Source organism: Chamaea fasciata, unplaced genomic scaffold (genome assembly GCF_029207755.1).
Source record: "Chamaea fasciata isolate MVZ Bird 193981 ecotype frontalis unplaced genomic scaffold, bChaFas1.0.hap1 SCAF_2, whole genome shotgun sequence".
Lineage (NCBI taxonomy): Eukaryota > Metazoa > Chordata > Aves > Passeriformes > Sylviidae > Chamaea > Chamaea fasciata.
Genome location: NW_027094087.1, coordinates 48,148,274 through 48,171,201, shown reverse-complemented (window position 1 = coordinate 48,171,201; position 22,928 = coordinate 48,148,274). Strand labels below are relative to the sequence as shown.

The 22,928-nt window shown below is 36.3% G+C and overlaps 1 protein-coding gene across 8 annotated transcripts in view; it reads right to left on the bottom strand.

Moving 5' to 3' along the window:
- Positions 1-22,928, bottom strand: part of FRY (FRY microtubule binding protein) — a 177,553-nt gene that overhangs the window by 88,017 nt on the left and 66,608 nt on the right. For all 8 annotated transcript variants that reach the window (XM_066175979.1, XM_066175971.1, XM_066175974.1 and 5 more), the window contains exons 4-16: positions 18,669-18,808; positions 16,640-16,730; positions 16,174-16,253; positions 15,979-16,059; positions 14,285-14,453; positions 11,845-11,937; positions 11,652-11,750; positions 9,110-9,211; positions 5,815-5,918; positions 5,241-5,349; positions 4,235-4,321; positions 2,318-2,489; positions 1,126-1,258 (exon numbers count right to left, since the gene is read on the bottom strand). In XM_066175979.1, the coding sequence (XP_066032076.1) occupies positions 1,126-1,258; positions 2,318-2,489; positions 4,235-4,321; positions 5,241-5,349; positions 5,815-5,918; positions 9,110-9,211; positions 11,652-11,750; positions 11,845-11,937; positions 14,285-14,453; positions 15,979-16,059; positions 16,174-16,253; positions 16,640-16,730; positions 18,669-18,808 (1,460 nt within the window). The remainder of the gene's footprint in view (positions 1-1,125; positions 1,259-2,317; positions 2,490-4,234; positions 4,322-5,240; positions 5,350-5,814; positions 5,919-9,109; positions 9,212-11,651; positions 11,751-11,844; positions 11,938-14,284; positions 14,454-15,978; positions 16,060-16,173; positions 16,254-16,639; positions 16,731-18,668; positions 18,809-22,928) is intronic.

Sequence of the window (22,928 nt, the reverse complement as noted above, 5' to 3'; positions counted from 1 at the left end):
CGAGTTTCAAAACTCTCTTTCCCTACCACAAAAGCCTGAATACCCAAAATGGTTATGAGCACTGGGTATGAGAACTGAACAGGACATGGGGTAGGACTACAAGAAAAAAACATGAAATATTATTGGATAGTAATATTAGCTACGAATATAAATAAAGACAATGCTGGTGACACGGCCTACAGTCTCACCTAGAGGCACTGCAACAAATAAGGGCAGAGGAACAAAAACATAAAGATTGTATCAGTTGTACAAGGTAGCTCAATTTGGCCAGATATTAGAGTCAGTCTATCACTCACAGTACTCCTAGCAAGTTGACTTTTTTGTGCAGTAAATGTAAAAAATCTCAAAGAGACCAGTGTCCCTTTCATGACATCCCAAACTCTTTTCCAGAGGTTGCTGCTTTTCTAGAATAATGATCATGTCCACTGCTCTAACAGGAAAGTTATACAAGGTCTCCTTACAGTTGAGATCTCTACAATCTGTGCTCTGCATTTATCAGATGATGTCTCTGTGTCTCTAACCTCTACTTGATGTTCACCTCACCAGAACTCTCTCCAGGAAACTTCCCTCACTAATAATTTTGGATGAAAGTGAAAAATGGTGCTGTTCAACGCAGCTTGAAGCACACTGGTTTGATTCTGTTCCAGTGGGATACTGCTTAAATCCAAGCCTTATCACAAGATTACTTGGGTTTTTAATTAAGATTTGATTTTGATTACAGGCATGAAAAGGAAAGGGAATTTTGGAATAATATTATTAATAGGGATTTACAGAATTCATTGCATTCATTTTGAAGTTCAGTGATGCAAATATAGCCTGAGACAATGTTCTGAGCACAGACTGCCACGTTTTCTACTTCAGCATTCTACTTCTATCATCTAAACAACCATAGGATTCCCACATGATTTTACCTACATCAAGAACATCTTCAGTTCCAAACACTACAGCATTCAAAGAAGCACAATCAACTAGTCATAAACATTTTTTTTCAAGGTATATACTAATTAAGCTAAATGTTCCTGTTTTTTGCTGTTTCTCTGATGACTCATGATAGACAGAAATAGAGAAAAAGTTCCAAAATTACATCTCCATGTTTCATGGGAATTAGTGTTCTTTAGCACTCACGTAATCATGTCTTCAGGTTCTTTGTTAAGCATCTGTATGTTGGTTAGCATCATGCACCGACCCACTTCCTTGTCAAGGTGTCTGAGGATGTTGTCCACAGCTTTCCTTACTTGAGAATAATATAACGACATACCTGCAAAAATAAGTGGTTTTGTATAATATGGGGTATTTATATATATATATATATATATATATATATTCTGAAAAAGCAAGTTGCTTACTCGTGCTGTGGTGCATGAAGTAAGAAAAATGCTTTGCTCATGAGATAGCATATTCCACTAGTAAAGATACCCTGATCTAACAACCAGAATATGTAGCCTGCTCCAAAAGAAATGCTTACATATTTTACATGGAAACTGGAATACTGGATCATAAAATAGCAATGAAATAATACAAGAATTTAATAGTGCCAACATTTGTTATCGAACACTATCTTCAAATACTTCTAGTACTTTAAATACTTCAACAACAGTGCGCCTTACACTGCATATTTTCTTGCTATTACTCCAATGATCCAGCACAATACAACACTGGGCTTCGCCACTGGTGTAGGCTTCATTTCAATCATGTAACTTTGGGAACTTAGTGAAGTGTGAAGGTGAGCAGCCAAATTTTATTTTTTTTCCAACAAATTTAGGCACCTTCAGGGCATGATAAAGAGGCTCTTCTATAGCTCAGAATTCTTGCTCTACATTGAAGCTCAAGACAGCAGTGCTATTGACTTAGGCCTTTCAGTACAACATTATTTAAAATATACATTTGAAAGTTTTGCCATTTTGAAAGTTTAAGATATTGTAATTAAAATGAAGCTATGAATGAAATCCTTGATGATTTTCAAAGCTGGTACGTCTTCGAGCACAGACACTGTTTCTAATAGGAAACAGTGATAATATCCATGAATAAACACAGGTATGGGCACTCAAAAATTAAAGACACTACCTGTGTCTTTAACCCTTCCCAGAATACAGGGTTGCTATCACTTGTGGAGCATGACTGAGGACTTTTCAGAATAACCTATGAAAAGCATTTGGCAAACAACCACACATTTAATTAGAACACAAAATAAATTAAATGCTTACAATACAAAAATAAATCAAATACTTAACAATAATAAACTATTTTGTTCAAGTGCTGAAAACATGTTCACATCCATTCTCACACAAGTTTCTATATTGTCCGTTCTCTTACTGACCTATCATTTTAGCTTCCTCCTCTGTAAGAGTTTTGCTCAAATACGTTTTCTTCACTCTGAGAGTGTTTCCAGAGGGAAGGACAGCTCCAGTCACTGGCATTGGCGGCTCACCATCTTTTTGCTGCAAGCTATCAGCAATTACCAAGAAAGCTCTCAGGCCAATATTCATTCTCTGTGAAGTTTAGAAGATGGATGAGTTCCATAATCAAATAATCATATTCCACTCATATTCTTCATACACTTTGAAATTTTGAGAATGCACTTGCAGGCATTTTCTTCTGTATCTTCACTACATTAACTAGACTGATATATTTCACAAAAACTGCCCATGAAATAAATAGTGAATTTTTATTTCTACTGCAAGCAGTGCTCTCTCCTCTCAGAACTTTTAGTATTTTCATTAGCACATTATCTTTTTATCTTCAGGATAAAATACCTGGATATTATCTAGAGTGTAGCAATGCATCTTAAATGGACCTTCAGTTAAACATAAACGACCTACATCTGTTATGAAAAAAAATATCAATAACTGTCTTGAAAGGCCCCAGGGTTAATCATACTGAGAGAAAAGTCTGGAATGATGCTCAATGCCAAAACTACAATGTGAAAATATTAGGAAGCTGAATCTAAGTGACCTGAATGCCTTCTGAGAATGCACCAGAGGAAAACTTGCAAGCGTTGCATTGCAGTGATTGAAATACTAGAATGTTTTCAATTTCTCTGGAATGTGTTCCAAAAACTAAGAGGCTGTCCTACTGACAATCTCCCAGAGACGCATTTACACAGATTATGGAGAGGTTTTTTTTTAGAATGGTAAAGTCTACATACATTAAAAAGTGGCCCTATAATCTCTTTGTTTTCAGTCTTACAATGCTGTTTAGAAACAGTAAAATTTCAGATGTTGATTCAACAAGAAGCTAAGGACTATGTCCACCCCCTCTCAGCTGGGCTAACACAAAATGTCCTTTGTAGGACCTTTCCCAGTCAATGCTGCAGGTGGCTGACCCAGAGCATGGTGTGGACTGCCTGCTCAAAAATTCTGTTTCATCCTTTTTTACTCTGCTACAGAAAGATGAAAGCCGTGTTCAAAGCAAAACTTGCCTTTCATTTTTCCTGCCTTTGACAGTAGAAAGTTTAATCTACTTTTCCACATTTTTGTAGCAAATATAATTTGTTCACGGCAATCACTCTGTTTTAACATCTTAGTGAATAGATACAACGATTTAATTCTGCAGTATTATTACAGACATGTTTTATGAGAGGATCACAAATTATTTTGTATTTTTCTTAATTTTCAAAGGAAAACGTTTTCAAAATTTTAAGGAATTCTATATTTTTAAGCGATTTTTTAATTCTCTTAGTACTTATTTATATTTTGATTTTTTGGAAAAGTTTTTCAAATTTCTGATTGTTTTCTCTGGGAAGCTGACTCATGACACCAACACCAGTGGAGCTTTGCTGATCAGAGTGGTAAAATTTTATTAGAGTATTTTCTTTTTCGAGCTTTCGTGCATCATGTACTCTCAGTAAAACTGTTTTGAAAAACATGTACACTGTTACAGAAAAATTATTGTTATATTAAAATAGTTTCAGGTGTTGCATGTAACAACAGCACAGTGATAAGTACATACTGTGACCATTATTTTTATTTATACTTTTCTTTTTGTTTTATACATTTGCACTAGTTCATATTTGATATTCTTCACTGAGAAAACATCAGAAAGGCATAAACAATGTCACATTTTACAGATAGAAATTCACAGATTTATTTTACCAATAAATCAGATTCAAGATTTGGCTTGAAAACTGGACAAAGGTGAAAGCATGCTTAGAATGCAACCAGGAAGTAAATGTAACACAATACAATACATACTAACTAAAAAAAAAGGCAAAAAAAAGAGCAGATGTACATCATACCTCAGGGTTGAGACTGAAAGCTTTTGCTGGTTTTCCAACACAAAGGAAGTCAAAGATAATTTCTTTCATTGCAAAATCTAAACGTTCCTAAAATAGCAAAAATACTGCAAATCATTAGGCTGCTCACTTCTGCTAGTTATTTTCATTAAGGCTACAGAACGCTGAAAACCAGTTTAATCAAGGTTTATTTAAATATATGGAAAAACAGATTTTCAGAAGTATGTAGAACATATTATCAGATCTAAGCTTTTAACAATGCCTTATGTAGACAAAATCAAAAATGTACAGCATTTAAATAGAAAATGATCCATTATGAAAATAAAGCTTTTAATTATTTCATTTAAACTGCAGTAATTATGGCACTAACACACTATTTTACATAAAGAGAGCTTGTTCACAGATGGCACAGTTAAGGGAAGATTTTAAGCATCTGTTTGCTTCATTCCTATTCAGAGACTTTAAGTACGTGCTTAAGTGCTTTGCTCAATGGGAAAATTTTCTGAGTTTAAGTCATAACAGAGATGAAACTTTCAGCACTGCAGGTTAGCCTATTTTAGCAGTTCCCATCTGAGCTGATGGAAACTACATGTGTCAACTTCATGCTGAACTTGGTTGACGTCTGACTCACTGCTTTGAAAGCACTGCAACTTATTGTCCTATACAGCAGGGATGATTCAGTACCAGGATAAAACATGGCCTATTATTTTGAACTTTATTGACAGTCAGAGTGTGTCTCCAAATGCATTTTTTTACTTGCTGGAAATTTTAAAAACTGAAAAAAATTACATGACCTGAAGTGAACACATTTTAATCTATTTTCAGTGGAATGAGGTTAATCAAAAACTGTTGCTCAAAAGTTGCCCCAGCTCAATCAATAATTTCATTATTCCCTGCATGAAAGATAATGTCAACAGTGTTACAAAAAATTAGAAGTTATTTGTTAATTTGTTATTGGGAAAATAAGTTGTTCATTATATGGAAAGATACATGCGTGGCTCTCCCATACCTGTGCAATAAACTGTATTATCTTCACAAAGATGTTTAGAGGCATATCTCTTGGCACAACACCACGGGACCCTTTTGGGAAAAGGGTTGTGACAATAGTGATAAGTCGACTGCAAAAGAAAAAAGAAACATTAGACATTTTTGGACCTTGCAGACCTTCATTTAGCATGACACTCCATTTAGAAAGACCAGAAAAAACTTCCTTTGAAATAAAAATGTAATGGGGTATCTTGGTCTGATCCTTTGCTACAAATTCAGTGTAATTATTTTACTTCATTACTTCATTACAAGTAAATTAACAAGTCAAAGGCAACTACAAAAGTATTTTTAACTTACACTGAACAAGGAGTGACTTCTAATTTTTCCAAAAGCAGAAAACACTTTATTACAGCATTTTTTATAGGTGACAGGATAACTGACAGTGCCACAAGAGGCAATATTTGCTGTGTACAGTCAAGTTTCTTATTTCACAATAGAAATAGGTTCAATTTGAAAGAATTCAGGAGAACTACAAAACCTCTTCACTGGCAACATCCACTCTACAATGGATTTTCATTACAAATAAAGCATTTTACCTTTGGGTAGCTGTGTTGCTTTCACATTTAATTCTGATCATGTAAACCCACAGTAGTCTGTACAGAGATTCCAGTGCAACTCGAGCCATTTTTGGGTCCTTATTCTAGAGAAACATATCACACAAGAAAAAAACTTCAGGCCCAAATTATCAAGGAAGTTCTACACTGGATGGATGCCAAGGTTCAGCATTTGAATAAGGAAACTACAAAATGACAGAGCCTCACAACTGCTCAGTGCTCCGTTCCTGTAGCTGTAGGACGCTCGTGCATCCAACCTGCTTCTGTTATTACTTAAGTCATTGAAAAACCCAAGTATCAAATTAATTAAATTAGATAGATACACGTTACAATTTAAAATCTCTGTTTGAAAACCCCCACAATTTGACTATGAAAAGAAAACCTCCCTTTCAGTAGATTACATCAGCTCAAAAGTTGTTGCCGTTTGGTGGAGGCCTGGTATGAAGAACAGATAAAGGAATGTACCACACACTCAAAAGTGAAAGGACAAAAATCTGTGGATGCTTAGGCTGGCCTGATTAACATGGCATCTGCGATCAGCTGGACTGAATTGGTTTATCTGTCTGATTGCTGCTTATTTTTAGAAACTAGTACAGGATTGTCTTTGGGTCCCTCCAGTCATATGCAGTTGTTTGTTTCTGTGGCAGCTCTAAGGGCTGTCAGAGTAAAAAACAAGTAAGTGCAGTCCAGTCAGATGGTCTCCCACATGCTGAGCCATCTGCTGGGTTAAACTTTGAAGGAGTCCAGTACACTTTGACCTGAGATAAGGTTTGCCTGGCCCACAGGGAAAATCTCTGGCAAAAATCTGAGATATTTTTGGAAGACTAATGTTGAGTCATGGACCAAAGACTGTGGTTTGATCAAAGAAACTGCAACTGATGCCATCAGTAATTCCAGAATGTGTACTGGTCTGGGTCCTGCAAAATGATGGGAAGACAATTTGCCAGTGAAATGGGAGACAACTTCAACTTTCAACATGGCATCTGTCACAAGCTTAGGAACAGAAACACTGTTTTTGGGCTCCAATTTCCATTCAACTCCTTGACAACACATTTTATGCAATAAACTTTTATATGGATAGAAAACTTTCTTTGTTTATCACATCAGCATACAATGGTTGTCGCACGTGTTTAGAATAAGTAGTAAAAGGAATGCCAAAGTTTACTTGGTATATTAATCTCTGCAGGATTTTAAAATGATAAAATACATTACAATCAATTTGTTTATTAACCTGTTTACTTTCAATCCATTTTTCATCAGGTATAATCATGTCAGTCCTTGTACAATTCAAACCTAAGAATTTTATTTCCTCAACAGGTGAGGAAGTACGTTTATCAAAATTTGTTCTTATTCCACAGCTTTCAAGAAAACAGCAGGCTGTGGCTAACTGAAGTAAGGTACAAGAGGCTGTGTAGCAGAGGAGGAAGCTATCTGTTAGCAAATGTCCAAATATCCCAGTGATGAGATAGTTAGCTGTGAGGGCCATTGAGAAAGAGGGAGGAGAAAAGGGCTGAGACTAGTATCATTGGAGTTTTCAAAAAATAGCAGACCAGTTTTTTGTCAGCAAGCTGCATGGCTAAAGCAGGATTAAGAGGAAGATGATAAAAAGCTTAAGATGCATCCAGGGACATCATGGGCATGTCCATGAGCAAGATCTGTCCAAGTTCATGGTGTTGATGTGTACAACTCTCCCTCAAAGGGGTGGATTTCCAGTTCTTTCTCCAGCTGTGTGAGTTTGGCTTGGGTTTTGAGGTGCCAGCCTGTCTGGTGAAAAGACTGTTTCAATGGTTGGGGCATCTCTTTCTCTGTACTGGGAAGAATTGCCCAACCACTTTCATACTTTAGTCACGTATTCAGCAACCTTACTTTCTCCCCAAAGTAAAGACTGAATTAGTGCCACCGCATTAATCTGAGAGCCCTATAAATTGAAGGATATATCAGTGAATTACAGGTTGCAAGATAAATTCCAATTTTATTTTCAATCAGTAAGATAGGACCAACTTTTCTTATATTTTCTCTGATGGTTTCAAATAATTTGTCAGGATCTACTTAATTTTCAGAAAAATAGATATTCCCAGCTGGCTTTGTCTTTTCTGAAGCTTGTACAACTGTATAAAACCCCCTAAAACTAGTTTCAATAACAACATGCTTATCTTCTGAATCTCTTTGCAAGTAAGATTCTAATGCATCATCACCAAAAGTAAGGTATTCAGGTACTGGTGGAAAGAAATTCTCAGGCAGACTGAACATTCTGAAGAGCTATTCGAACAGCAAGATCCATATGAAGAGAATCAGTACAAATTGTTTCATTAAGATAAAGAGGAAGCACAACCAGAAGCAACAGCAAAAAAGGATGTAATATATACCTTTTTACTAAGCTTGAGAACTCAACTTTTGGAGAACTGACGTTTGCCTCTGAGCTGAGAAAGTGGCTGAAATGTGAAGTCTGTGTGAAGTTTGAAGTGTGCTGTTAGCAGAACCCTCCTAACCACCGGTTCATCAAGACACAGTTGGGACAGTTAGACAATTGGACCCTTCCCTTGCTGTAATCACTTCACCGTGTTTTTTTATATTGCACTTTTCAGGTGGGCACAGGACCATCTTTTCACAGGGATGCAGTTCTAGCATGGCATGGGACATGAGTTATTGCAAAAGTAAAACGCACATGGAGCAGCAGTAATGATAACTAGCACATGTGCATTGAACACCACGTGCAGCCTGGAAACACAGCAGATTATAGTGGAAAGCTAATCTTAAACCTCAAAGATCTAACAAATGGCAAAGGAGTAAGAACGGCTACATGGAGGAAAAAACTTGAAACAGTTTAGGTATTTGCAATGCAAACACTTAACAGGAATGAAACAAGAAAAAGAATCAGTGTCCTACAAGTAGTTTCATTTTGAAAAAATAATAACAAGTTTTTTGTTTCCAATGAAAAAAGCAAGTTATTACTAGATCAGTTTTGGTATGTCATTCAACCTAATAACTCATCATCAATTTCTTCCGTTTCACAGGTGTTTGATAGGCTTGGTTTGAGTTAGAGGAACTTGAGTTTTACTCTACCTTGAGTTTGAGTAAAAATTCAAACTAGGCCCAAGAATACTTTTTTGCTATTAAAAAAACCTGCACAGCTAACAAACTTGTACTGTCAGGAATAAAATTATGTATGGAATCAGATAATAACAATAACTCAGAACATTTACCTAAAAAGGCTATACAACAGATCAACAGTGCCTACTGAAGTCTGAATACAATATTAAAACCAGGAGATACTAACCTTGAGATTGGAAAGGCAGTTGTTGAGGAAAATATGCCATCTGTTTAAGAAGAACTGCTTCTGACTGACACAAAGCAGGCATGTTACCAAGGGGTACAAAGCCTAAACAGGAAATGGATGTCGATACAGTGTTATTTGCATGTCTACACAGCACAAAACTAACCTAATAGAGCTACTGTATACCTGAAGTTGTCACTCCTCCATTTCGTGCAATACAAGTTAGCCAACATAAACACATTTGTAAGTAGTACTATTTAAAAGGAGCTTTCTCTAAAGCTGTTACAGATACGTTTCATGGACAAACTAAACCCAACCAAATGTGTACTCATAGCAGTGTAAGGGCACAATTTTACAGACTCTCAGGGCTAAGTTCTGTCAGTTTACTGAGAAATAAAAGCACGGAAATAACTAAACTTTATTATTATACCAACAGGACCCACAGAGATTGTTGGAACTTGTGAAACAGATGAGTATTACTCCTCAAAATCTACAGTCATAATATTTACCGAGAGACATGTCAAACACCCTAAAGAACTGTGTTAAAATACAGGGAACACCTGGATCTGCTGGGAGTTACAGCTTGTGAAGCAAAAAATAAAAACAAGCAAAGAAGAACAAAGAAGTTGAAACACCGGAACCCAATCTTTGTCAATGCTTACTTTAACACCTGTAAATGTTAAACTAAAAAAATAAGCTAAAATGCACCTAATAATTTTGAAACTGACTCAGCTATTTCAAGGAGAGTAAGGTTTCAGTTGTAATGCTAATAAACCTAGTCAAGACTTTAAGGGTGTTAGTCAAAAATAGAATGAATTATTCTAAAAATTATCTCTAAAACCTAACTTCAGTCACAGCTCAAAATATAAACACATCATAAATCTCAGTTTCTGTTCCAGCAACATATAACATAAACTATCTAGGTTAATTTCTTGGTCACATGGGAAATGTACATTAATTTTTAGTTTTATAATCTTCATGTCCAAAATACATATGGGACAGGATAACTGAAGTCTTCTCACAAAAGACTTTCTTACTATACAGTGGTATACCACTTGATTGGACCACAGAGTTTAGTAACGTTCCAAGAGTGTTACAACCCATCCTAAGGAAGATCCCTAGGGGGAAGATAAACCATCTCCTGGAATTCCTGATTCTCTCCATTCACTACTAAGAGAACCTTAATGACTAACTCATACGAGGTACTTTTAGAAAATGAAGCAAGATGAATTCCCCTGTCCTGTCCGTGCAGTGAGTGCCTGGATTCACCAAACACTGATCTTGGTCCAGGTCAGACTTTAAGGAGTGTGCTTTTTTCCTGGAAGCCTGGAAATATGCACTGCAGCTATTTTTGTCAACTGTTTGCCTTTCCCCTCCTCCTCCTCCTTGCAATGTTTGTATTTCTAATCACACCCTCACAAGAATCTATTCTATTTTGTCACTTTTAACTATGTAGCCTCCAGTTTGGTATGTGTAGAGAAGCAATCAAATGCAAAGGCCCAGCTGTGCAATCCTTTCTCGAGAATGTAGTATTGACTTTGGCAAGTATGGCCACAGTTTGGGAAGTTCTATTTAGTGTAAAAACTGTACAGAAAAGCTCTACCCTGCTGCAGTTCCAACAATGTTTTATTAACTTGGTAGAGTGAAACAGAGCCACACAAATGCAAGCAGTGAAACCAGAAATCCATCTCAAGCCTCCCACTAATTCAAACTGGATCAGGATCAGGACTGTGCCCCAGGGGGTGCTCTGACTGTCCCCTGGGAATGTTGTAGCAGGCAGAGAACTCAAGCACACTCCTGCAGTCCTCCCAGCAGTTTCACCAGAGCCAGTGACCAGCATTTGCCGAAAGAACTGGAAACAGGGAAGTCTTTTTGACTTTCCCCGAGAATGAGGGAGGACAAATGACAAACTTTCTTTACTTAAAAGGTCCAAGACTTCAAAATGAATTAGCTAATGCCGCAGTGCTGACGGGCACTGACCCAGTTGGAGAGACAGACTGCTCAAGGCAGCCAGCATCAAACTGACTCAGATCCTCATTTAATTCAGATCAACTCATGATTCCAAAAATACACTGCAGTGCCACTGTTCATCTCACACACAAAAAAAATGAAACAGGGAGCTACACAGTAGCCAAGTTATGGATTTAAAAGGGCATGTGTTATACATTTTTTCCTTCCTACAATGTATTATTTAAGGCCCCTGAGAGTTGTTCCCACATGCCTCATTTGTCCTTGCCTGACAAGAAGTGAACTCTATTCTTTCTCCTCTTCTCCTAATGTTTACACATAACAACTATGAGAAAACCTAACCATTTAATAATCACAGAACCAGAAGCTGACAACACCTTTGATTCAGACAAAATTAAGATCATATTACAAGTAAAATAAGTACAGTTATTTTCTGGAAACACAATAATCTTCCCTGCAAATAGAAATGTATTGGTTATAGCCAAATATAAATAAAACATTTTGCAATTTCCCAAAAGTCTTGCTCAGAAATATTTGTGACAAAGAATTTTAACCTCTGCTTCTTAGGGTTACTAACCAATGAGTGTTTCTTTCGTGATGAAAGTTCAAGCGTTGTATCATACAGGCTTTCAACAAAGTTCCTCAGACAGGGAACATTCACTTCATTTTTAACAGCCTGAAAGAAAATTTCATGTTAGTATAACACTATTTCCCAAGCTGTTTTATCTAATTAAAAAAAATTATGCAAACAACATCAAAAATAAACTCACAGCAGCTACGGGGACAAGAATTTCAACAAACAGTCCTGCCAGTGCATGCTTGATATCTTTGTCTTTAACTTCAAGGAAATAATGTGCACATTCCTAAAAACAAAAAACAAAAAACAAAAAAACCCAAGAAACATCAATTGCATATCAGCTGGAATAAAGACCTCTGAATGTTTGCTGAATGCATATCACGTGTCAGTGACTATTTTTATCCTGCAAATACCACTTAAAACATTTGCCTCTTAACTTCTAAATCTGCATTTTGCTGCAAGCACAAAGCAGGACATAGGTCAAGTTCAAGGAGCTGTTACTCTAATCCAGAAAGTCTCCACAGACTCCAGCTGTGCCTGGTGGTGTTTTGGACTAGATATGGAGTTGGACTCAGGGGCTGACCTCATGCCTTCCCTGTGTGTATCTTCAGGAGCAAAACTAATTGTCAACGTGGACTGCTTTACACAATGCTTTGAGAGCCCAGAAAAGGAATGCAATACTCTGGTAAGATACACAGGGCAATGAACAATCTTATTGTAAATATTTTTGGAATGAATTTCATTGCCAGGATTCGTTGCATTATTGAGGGTCAATATGGGATTGTGCTATGTGAGGACAATTTCCAGCCTGCAACTGGGGATTAAGAAAAAAATAAAAGCAGACTTTATCCTAAACATGCAGAGAACTACTCTCCAGACAGCTGTGTTACTCAGGAAGTGAGGGAGGGAAGATAAGCATCCACCCACGTGTATCTACAACTTCTCTGAGGATGACAAATTCTATTTCCCCAGTTACTTTTTCTCCAAGTTCAAGGCCCCAAACAGCCCCTGACTGTAGGAGGAAGGTCCCTAATGACCATTTTTCCTTCAGTCATGCAGAGCAGTTTACACCTCAGATCATGCATATTTTTTTTTTCTGTGCGCTAACAGGATTATACAACACATGGCTTCAGTCACGCCAGCCAGACTTCCTGAGGTGCTTCTGCACTCTTTGGGGGAAGACAGGCTCTCCTGGAGCTCACTCCTGAAATCAGCTCACCCCCTTGGAAAGAGTCTCTCTCTACTACAGCAGCAGTGCTGTGACACAGGCTTTGGATGAAACATTCCATGGAGAGACTGAAACAGACAAACTGCCCAAAGAGTTGAAATGTACTTCACCAAACTGAGCAAACAAGGTTTTCTTACATACACAGTGCTTCTTAGGATGCAGAGTAGTAAATACAATAATTCATTTAGTACTGAGATATCGTAGCAGGGGAAGGTAGAGATGCAAATTTCAGTTTTACTACATAGGAGTTTTACCACAGATTTTAATAGTAGTGAACACTGGATAAAGCTGAGCCACAACCCCATTCACTCATCAAGTCTAGTGCACTGAACACACAGTACTTTGGTATTTTGCCAGCTCTGGATAACTTAAACTAAGTTGACACATCCTAGTATGTGTCTACATAATTAAGAGTAAGGTAAGAAGAAAAATTACCTGTTTCTGTGTTGTTAAATATGTCTTAAATATGCTATTAAATATGGTTTAGAACATATTGCAAAGCTGAAACAGATTGTGCTTCCTGTTCAGGACTTAAAAGAAAAAGTTCAATGTGTCTGTATGCCTGTATGCTAGCATTCCAACGCCAAATCCTTACTTGTGGGCAATCTAACATTGATTTTTTTTTCTCCATTTACACCATTGATACACTAATCTTTACATGGAGGTTTATATAAAACATTTATTTTACTGGATGAGTGGCTATAAACCATGTAACCATGCGGGCAATCCCAAGAAAAAAAAAAGTGGAATAGAAAGGTTAAGCTGAAGAGAAACCTGCTGGTGGGAACAAAACCAACTGTACGTTACAAGCAAGAATGCTGAAACAAGAAATAATTTCTTGCCTTTTACAAAATGATGCAATCTATTAATTTAAAGCATTCATTGTAGTCAAACTGTGCTCTGTTCTAGAGACTTTTAAACCAGGAGGGTACAGAATGCACTCTACAGCAAGGAGAGTGAAGGTGTGGTGGAAGGAGACAACATATCCAAAGGAAATTCTATCCAGCTTTTGCCTCAGTTCTTTATCTCTTCCTCAGTGTTTTCCTCCATCACAAGTTTCTCCCTTTCCTGGCAACTGTTTCACTATTGGAAGGTTTACTTTAGAGCAGCTAGGCAAGGACACAGGGCAAGAGACAGGTGTTGGACAGGGCTGAGGTCTACAGAACAAAGCCTCTTCTAGCTGGAGGGTGAGATGTAGGGACTAGAGGTGTATGACTGATGAAAATTGGTATGACACACTCTAGAGACCAGAGCACTGAGAGGTTCAGAACAAGCAGAAAGTAGCTACATGTAGGATTATGTGGAAATGACCTATGGAAAATCTGCTAGAATATTACATGGAAAATAAAGGTTAGCCCGTTCAGAAAGGTCCGGGAAACCACAGGCATATACTTAAGAATTTTACCTGCATAAACTGAAGGGAAGCTTCAAAGTCCTCCACAGGATACATCTTAATGCGAAAGAATTTCATTCCCATTATAAGACTGATAATGCTTTGAACTACATACGGGCTTTGTTCTTTATGCCGCAACTCTTTCAGCTCTGCCATAAATTTCTTCTTTACAGCAGGAAATCTATGGATTCAGATTGGTTAGTTCCAGAAAGTTCAAAATCAATATTTGAAATGTATTGTAAGGTATATAAATAGGGAAAAATGTAAAGAAGATAAAACTTGGGTTGTTTAAAAGTACCATTTCACTCAGTATTTGAATAGATTTTTTTTCTTTAGTTTTCTTTCACTTTTAATAAACTGAAAAAAGGAAGCATACAGCCTGATCTTAGTAGTTTTAGATAACCACATATTTCAAGTTATTTTATTACCATGCACCTCTTTTACATAAGAGCTAACAATATCATTTAAATAACTCCTTCAAATGTTTTTCAAAAATCCATGATAGAAGATAGCTATCTTGCAAGTATATGTAATATTTTCAAAAGAAAATGCTTATATCATAACCTTGAAAATATTCATATAGGCAGTTTGTTCCTTCAGGTTTCTTTTTCCTACTAGCCATTACAGTAACACTTAAGCATTAACAACTACAATAACTTGGGGTAGAGGGCTCTGTGATCATTTTTTGGTCTCCCCCACAAATCTACTGAAGGTGTCTTTGGAGACACATTGTCCATAAAAATGATATATAGAAAGTGCATCCAACAGCACCTCCTGCCCTTTTTGAGACAAAATTGAAAGAACGTAATTTTTTCTTGGTAGGCATAGCATGTAACAATCTTTTGTTATTCCCTTTGATAGACAACCCAAGTGAATAGAAACATCTTAGCAAGGCCCTTCAGAACTTTTACAGTCAACTTGAAACTTTGGATCCAGATGCAACTTCTCCTTTTGCATCTGACCCAGCCAATTTAGAGGCCCAGGTAAGACCTTAGCTGAATTTATGATTTTCAGAATCTCAAACTGTTTTAGCCACATCAAGCCAAACTGATTGGTTTTGTAGAGCTGAGACTCACCCTCAGCAACACCGAAGTGCCAGGAGACAGATAGCATTACATAAGGGCAGTAAAAGTCATCCTCTGCATAGTTTGTGGTTTAAGTGTATGATGAGATGTCATACTGCGTACATGAGATCCCAAGTCTGACTGTTTCCAGATTCAAAATTTAAGATCTGACCCACTAAGTGTTTCATGCTATCTGTTCTAAGAAGGATGGAGGGTTCAGAAGCAGATGCATTAAGTTCTGAGTTGAAATAGCTGCAGAGAGCCTTATTATTGTTGCTTTGTAGGAGGATAGCCATTTATAGGTTTGCACAGCTAAAGAAAAAATAGCATCTACAAAAAAACTAGTTAAAATGGCTCTCTTCAGCCCTTTGGGCTTTCTACAGACGTCATTGCTGAGATAGGAAAAATAAGGCTGATGTAGTTGAGTTCAATTTATTCAGTATCACTGGACAAGATGCAGAAAGCCTGTGATTCCCTAGAGGCCTATGTTCTAGAACATCTGGATAAATAGAAGGCCAATGAACTGGAATGACTTATTCCTACAGAATACTTAAAGAAAGTGAGAAAATCAGAATATTCACATGCTAAGCAAGTAGACTTTGTTATATTTATGGAGGAAATAATATATTGAATTTGGCTTACTTTGCTTGAGCTAGAACACCTATTACTTCTGCATACAAATCTGCAACAATGTGCATATTTCCAGTGTTAGGACCAAGGTACCTAGCAAGAGACAAGAAAGAATTCTCAGCTGAGAAAACATACTGTTTAAAGCACAACGATTAAAAAATAAGAAAGTATTTTTTCAAAGAATTTTTGCATGAAAAAGAGCCTTACCCTTCTTTGTACTTAAAGTGCTTGAAAGCCAAGTTAATAACATCATTTACCAAACTGTCTATTACAGGATGAAGTGGAATCTGAAAACATATAATAAAATATAATAAGTACACATATATTACACTAGTGCTAGTATTACTCAAGGATAACATCCATTCAGAAATATATCAGTTTAAACTGGAATGTAGCTAACAAAATAGCTAAAATGAACCAGCCATTTAATGTTTATTAAATTTTGAAGAGGAATACTTTAGCTTCAAAAACTTGGCAGAAGTAAGGTCTGTATGAGTAGAGAAAGCTATGTATCATACAGGTGCAAGAAAGACAGCAATGAAGAAGCATGCAGGATGTACTTCATGTTTTTATTATAATCTTAAAGATGCAAATAGAAAGAAGAATCCCAAAATTCACTTGCATTGGTAATTGCCATCATTTATTAGTTAGTGGATAATTTAAGAACTCCTACCTGTTTCAAAACTTCAATTAATACTAAAGAAAAAATAAAATCAATAGCCAGATCTCTTCTCTCCATTAAATAGTCCCTCTGCTGTTCATCACTGCAAAATCAAACCAAGAAACACAATATTTTGGAGAAGTGTCATAATTCATATTATATGCCCTCTTCAACTACATAAATACAGATAACAGGGAATTGTGTTCTACCTTTTAAACTGCAGTCCAGCATTTCAGAAAGTAATGTACTGTTACGTTCTTAAAATCTGAGATAGACAGACCAAATCTAACTTGTTACTGTGATGTTCTTTCAAGTGCTTGAATAGCACTTAACCATTTCCTCCCTTTTTTTTTCCAGTTAAAGATCCACAACAATAAAAAACAAACAAACCCCCCAAAACCCCAAAATCAAGGAAACTTGTGGGTTCTGTATTCTAACAAATAGATTTAATTTCAAATTCCTTGCTGATGACACCATTTAGACCATTCTTAATTACACTTTGGAGGCAACTGTAACTTCGTGTTACCAAATTCATATTTAGACTTGTCATGAATTATGAAAAATGCCTTAAAAGCACCAATGGAGAATTCACAACCAAACTATATTATCTCTTAAAAACTGTTCCAGTGTTAATTTTTTAACTTTGGCAATACTTGTCAAAATTTTCAAACACATTTCTTGTACAGAACAACACAGAGGAATAAAAGTCTGAGATTAATAGTTTCCAATAAAAATACCAAAATATACCCATATACTTAGGTATATAGGTATATATAAAATATACCTATTTGAATCAACTGATCAAAGTTTCAAAGTGTACTGAAAAAACATAAAATATATAGTACTTTTTGTTAACTTAAACATTAAAGAAACAGTTCTGCAGTCCAGTTGAAGCATTTAACATGATTTCAGTGAGATTTTTATGTAAATTCAGCACAATTCTTATAAACATTGAGAGTTTTAGTGATTTCAAATGTACTTATATGTTTGTAATAAAACAGGCATTTAAGAGCATGGCTTGATCAGTGAGGAAGCAAGTTATTTGCATTTTGGTTTCCTTTGGTTTTACATTAACTGGAGAAAGGACTTGTTATACAGTCTTTCTTGTAACACTCCCAATCGACAGAGTGGTCTTGTTTCACTGCTAAACTGACTTTCTACTAAATTTTCGGAGTTCCCAAAGACAGCTATTTATGAGCAGGTAGTTGTGGAACAAGTTGAGAGAAAGAAGCAGTTCAAGTCAAGAATTCATCTCACCCAAAAGCAGACATCTAATTAATGAACTGTGTGTCTTCATTCTGCTTACTTCTACTGACATAAAGAGTCTAATTCAGGTTCATTTCTACCTTGGTATCTAAACGTAGCCTCTACCCCTTTGTTCCAGCCAACTACTGCCTTTTGTAGTTACTGGGTTATAATAGAACCCCAATGCGAAGAATTTCCTATGCACGTCTGAACACCAGGTCTGACAGTGTTGATTCTTCTGCTGTTTCATTGAGGTGTGTAAATGTAGTACTGAAGTATTCAGACAAACTCAAAGTTTGAAGAATATACCTGAACCATACTGCCAGACCTCAATATAACCAAGATCAGTGTGCTGCCTTATCACTGAGGAACTACTGAAATCATTATTTTTGTGTGCTTGTTACTTTTAAGAGGTATGTTGCTAAAACTCTCTGACTGATTCTCAAGTTTTGGGATTGAGGGCAGGTATATGTGAATTTTTTATGTCTAAGCAGAATATAGAGGAAACATTCTTTTAAGTGGCACAGAATTACTGCCCAATCACTTGAGTAAATACAGTTTATACAAATTGGTATTTAAATGACATGAAAGCATCCAAAATACCAGTAGGACAATTACAACAGCACTGTTGTTTGAAATATGAGGAGTGTAATGTGTAAGACACAACTATTCCATCCATCAAGAAGCCAAGAGAAGAGTTCCAGGAAGAAGCAACTGCTACCTCACAAAAGCTGATGGGTGAAATATAACACAGTTTACCTTAGAGTTTATAAATTACGCATATTCAAAATCATACCTTTTGGATTTAGTGCTTGTTCTTGGTCTGTACTCATGGGATTCATCTTCTATGCCATTCTGCCTTTTATACCAATCAAACAAAGTGCGCAGGATAGAGGGTAGACAATATTCTGAAAGTGAGCTCATTGAGCTTATAACCTATTGGGAAAACACAATGAACCAACAAATGAAATGCTGTTCAAGTTTGCTCTCCTCAAAAAAAGTACTAACTCAATTGTTCTTTCTTGTTTTCATCCTTTTTTTGAGAACTATGGTACAAGCAGTGACTTAATATTCTGCATTTCCTGTCTTAAAAAGATGTGTGGATGTCATGTAGGAACATAGTTTAGTGTTTCGACTTGGAAGTGTTGGGTTTGTTTGTGCCAAGTTTGAACTTGATGATCTCAAAGGTCTTTTCCAACCTAAATGAATCTATGATTCCATAAAACATAAACAGAAATGCAACAGTGGAGTGTATGTTCGATAGAGTCTTCATATCAATGATATTAAAATGCATTAAAGTCTTGCATAACATCTTTCAACATACTAGAAAATCATCTAGTTTTTCAAGCAGGTTATTTTTATTTTTACACAATGTTGATTTGAGTTCAAACAGATTGTAAGGAAAGAAAATGTAATGAATCAGAGGTACCATCTTCAGGGGTTATATCCGACTGCTGGATGCCTCCCCTGAAGCTCAGAATATATTGAGAAACACCACAAGTTCTTCAATAATTTTAATCAACTGACCATGAATCTTACTGTTAGACTCACACACCTGAGAACTTTGAAAAAATCCTGAAAACTTCTCTTTTATCTATGGGAAAATGTTTAGAGTTTCTTGTGTCTTTGTGGGCAAAAAAACCCCAAGAATAGTTTAGAATTATTTCTTAGAGGCTGCTGGTTAAACAGCTCTAGTGGCATACCAGATAAGAAGATTACTGCGCAATTACAGAAATGTTACTGAGCATGTTGGACTGAATTGTGACTTAAACATCCTATTACAGGAAAAAAAAAGCTACAAAACATGAAAAGATCACAAAGTAGAGTGAAAAAAACCCCATTTATACAACAGGATAATACATGTATTGCAACTGAATGTTCACAGCTACAGCATTTGTGGACATTCTAAGAAACTAAAATTAAAAACAACAATTTAAAATAAGGAAGAAATTAGTGATCTGGAGATTTTTGACCACCTCAAGATCATGCAGGGCTTGATCCTGCAAAGGGCTGAGTATCAGGAGTGAAGAGCTGAAGTGTGTACTACATGCCAAGTACCCTGATTATGTAATTAACTGTCAGGTTTATCCACCTGTTTAAACTTAAACCAGCACGTTTCAATGCTTGTGGAAAAACAATAGAGTTTAATGTCTCATGTAACATCAAACTTGTGTGAATTCTGTGACTAAGACAAGAGCAAAACTGGCAAACCAAGCATTCCCAAATATTACTACAGCCTTAACTGAGAACTTCTGTAGATGACACCTAGTCTAGATGAGTAATTCTGAATCTCTTTTGCAGTTTTTCAGCCTCAAGATTTAACTAATTCACAGTGATGTTGTGGACTAAAGTTAGTGAGACACTTTGAGGATGACGCATTATTATTCATTAAATATGCTGCATTAGAAAGATATAGCAACTGCCTCGGCTAAATTAAAAGTTTCCACAAAAGTAGTAGTTTTAGAAAATTTTCAATCTAGTCTTCGCAATAAATTTTATTACCTGAAATATGAAACAAGTTGCTGTGGAAGGTATCATGAAGCAACTGCTTGCAGAAGTGACAGGAGGCCTTTCATAAAGAATTACTATAGGACTTCAGGCTCAATTATACCAAAGCCTTCTAGTGTTAAGGCTTCAGATAAATACTCAGAAAAAATTAATCACCTGGTGTCAGGGCAAACTATACCAACTCACTTCTCTCCTGTTTTCCAAAACTTTTAATGAAGTTAGCACAACACTGCCTGTTAATGACGAAATACAATGAAAATGGGTTTCCTAGGGAAGATCAGAAAAGAATGATAAAATCATGGAATCACACAATGGTTGGGGTTGGAAGGGACCTTACTGGTCATCTAGTTCCAACCTCCCCAACACTGGCAGGGACACCTTCCACTAGACCAGGCTGATCAAAGCTTCAGCCAACCTGGCTTCAACCAACCAGGGATGAGGCATCCACAGCTTCTCTGGGCAACCTGCTCCAGCCTTACAGTAAAAAATATCTTCCTTCTAGTAAATAAAAATTGACCCTCTTTTAGTTTAACACTCCGAGCCTTAGTCCTTTGTCTATCGGCCCTACTAAAAAGTCTGTCCTCAAACAGACCTAAATATCTTTTCAGAAATCACAGTATCTAACTATAAATGAAAAGTTGTTTCAATCAGGTCTTTCTGCATGTTCACTGACATACTTAACACAGCTGTTCTCTAAATCCCACCTATACAATTTCACCAGAAAAAGTCCAAGTAACTCCTGTTAAATCTTCTTATGCCATACTTTCTCTGCTGAATTTACAGTGTCTGCCTTCATTTGGGACAAAAAGTCAATATAGCTTTTTTTTTCCCTTCTATTTTTTTTTTAATCTTTCTGTCATTGCACTTTTAAGACAGGAAGGAAGGGTGGACTGGGAAAAGACCTGGCTCTCAGGGAACAGGAAGGGAGGGAAGTCTAGCCAGCATGCCGGTTACTCAACCCTTTCATTTACTGGAAGTAAGTCCAGGAGTGAGATGAATTCTAGCTCTGTGCTGCTCCTGAAAGGGAGTGCACAGATGTACAAATATGTCCTTGTTGGACAAATGATCATATTCTTCCATCATAAATGAACTACCTACTGTATAGCTTAAGGATAAGAAAGCTGCACAAGTAGGGAGCTGTTTAAAACCTGTGTTCACAGAGCATTAAATATACTTTATGTAAATGTTTAATATTTATTTTGGATTAAAATGCAAGAGTAAATTTAATGAAATTCTGCTCAGACAGCTCACTACAATTTATATACTTTCATAAAACTCTTGTTATATTGTCAAAATTTAAATATAAGAAATGTTTCCACTAACAGCAAATTGATATGATTACCTTTTTATTTCACTAATGAATTTATGTGTGCTTTAACACCAAATATATTCAAAACTGCACCCAATTTCCAACAGTGTCATTAATTTTTTGGACCAGCATTCTTTTTCTATACCACATATGTCAATAATGTATGTTGAATGGACATTTTATTGTCATTTTAATAAAAACATGATTGCAGTACTTCATTTTTGCATAGTCTTGATTTATTTCTTGTGACTCTGTTTTTTGCGCAGTGTCTGCATATTTTATCTTCAAATTGTTGTTGTGTAGATTCTAAATAATAGACAAGCACAAGTAAGGTTTTACACTTTCTATCAGTGCTGCTGAATGCATTTGTGACTGTGGAGATCTCCTTTCATTCACATCTTTGTTCTAAGCAGTGTTTTTGGACTATGCTGTGAAGTTAAATCTCCCTCGAAATGGTTAAAACCGATAACTATCCAAGCTGAACTCTCTAGTTTTCATTAATGGCCTTGACTCTGTGAGACAAAAAAAGAAAGCAGGACTATTTACTACCATAATTTTGTGGATGGGCAATTTCAGCTAGCATGGTTATACAGCACCAATGTTTATAGCTATTTTACTGCCAGCATAACAGTTTACATGAAAACCCACTTATTTTTAGTGGACAGCAAATTCAGTTCTGAAAGTGTTACCTTTAATTTTGCCTTCAGATGTACTTCTTTACACACTGCTTGAACCCAAATCTCTGACCAGGAGCCAAAGGTTATTTTATGACCTCATGACCACCATTTCTTATGCTTTCTCTACCCTGTGCCTTTTTCTGGTGATGAAGATGAATGTGTAAAACTCAGGGAAAGGGAAAATACAAAAGTGGCCAACTGCAGTGCTACTGCAATGACAATGATATCAGTATTAACTAACTACCTCTAAACAACAGTATTGGATAAGAATCATTATCAGCACATCATTAATCACATTTAGGCTGTTGTGAAAAAGGACACTTTATCATTAGTATGCTGCTTAATGCCTTATTTATTTATTGCATTTTCCACTTCTTTATTATTGTTACTATTAATTTCAGTTTCCTTTACCTTGGCTGATTTTTTTTGTTTTAATCTCCTAAAAGTATATAAAAGATTAAAATTTTTTGCTTTCCAATCTGTAGTCTCCAACCTAGTGCACATCTAAGAAGAGAGCAGTAAAACTGTAACAAGAATAAGCTTTTGTGCAGTTTATACTGAA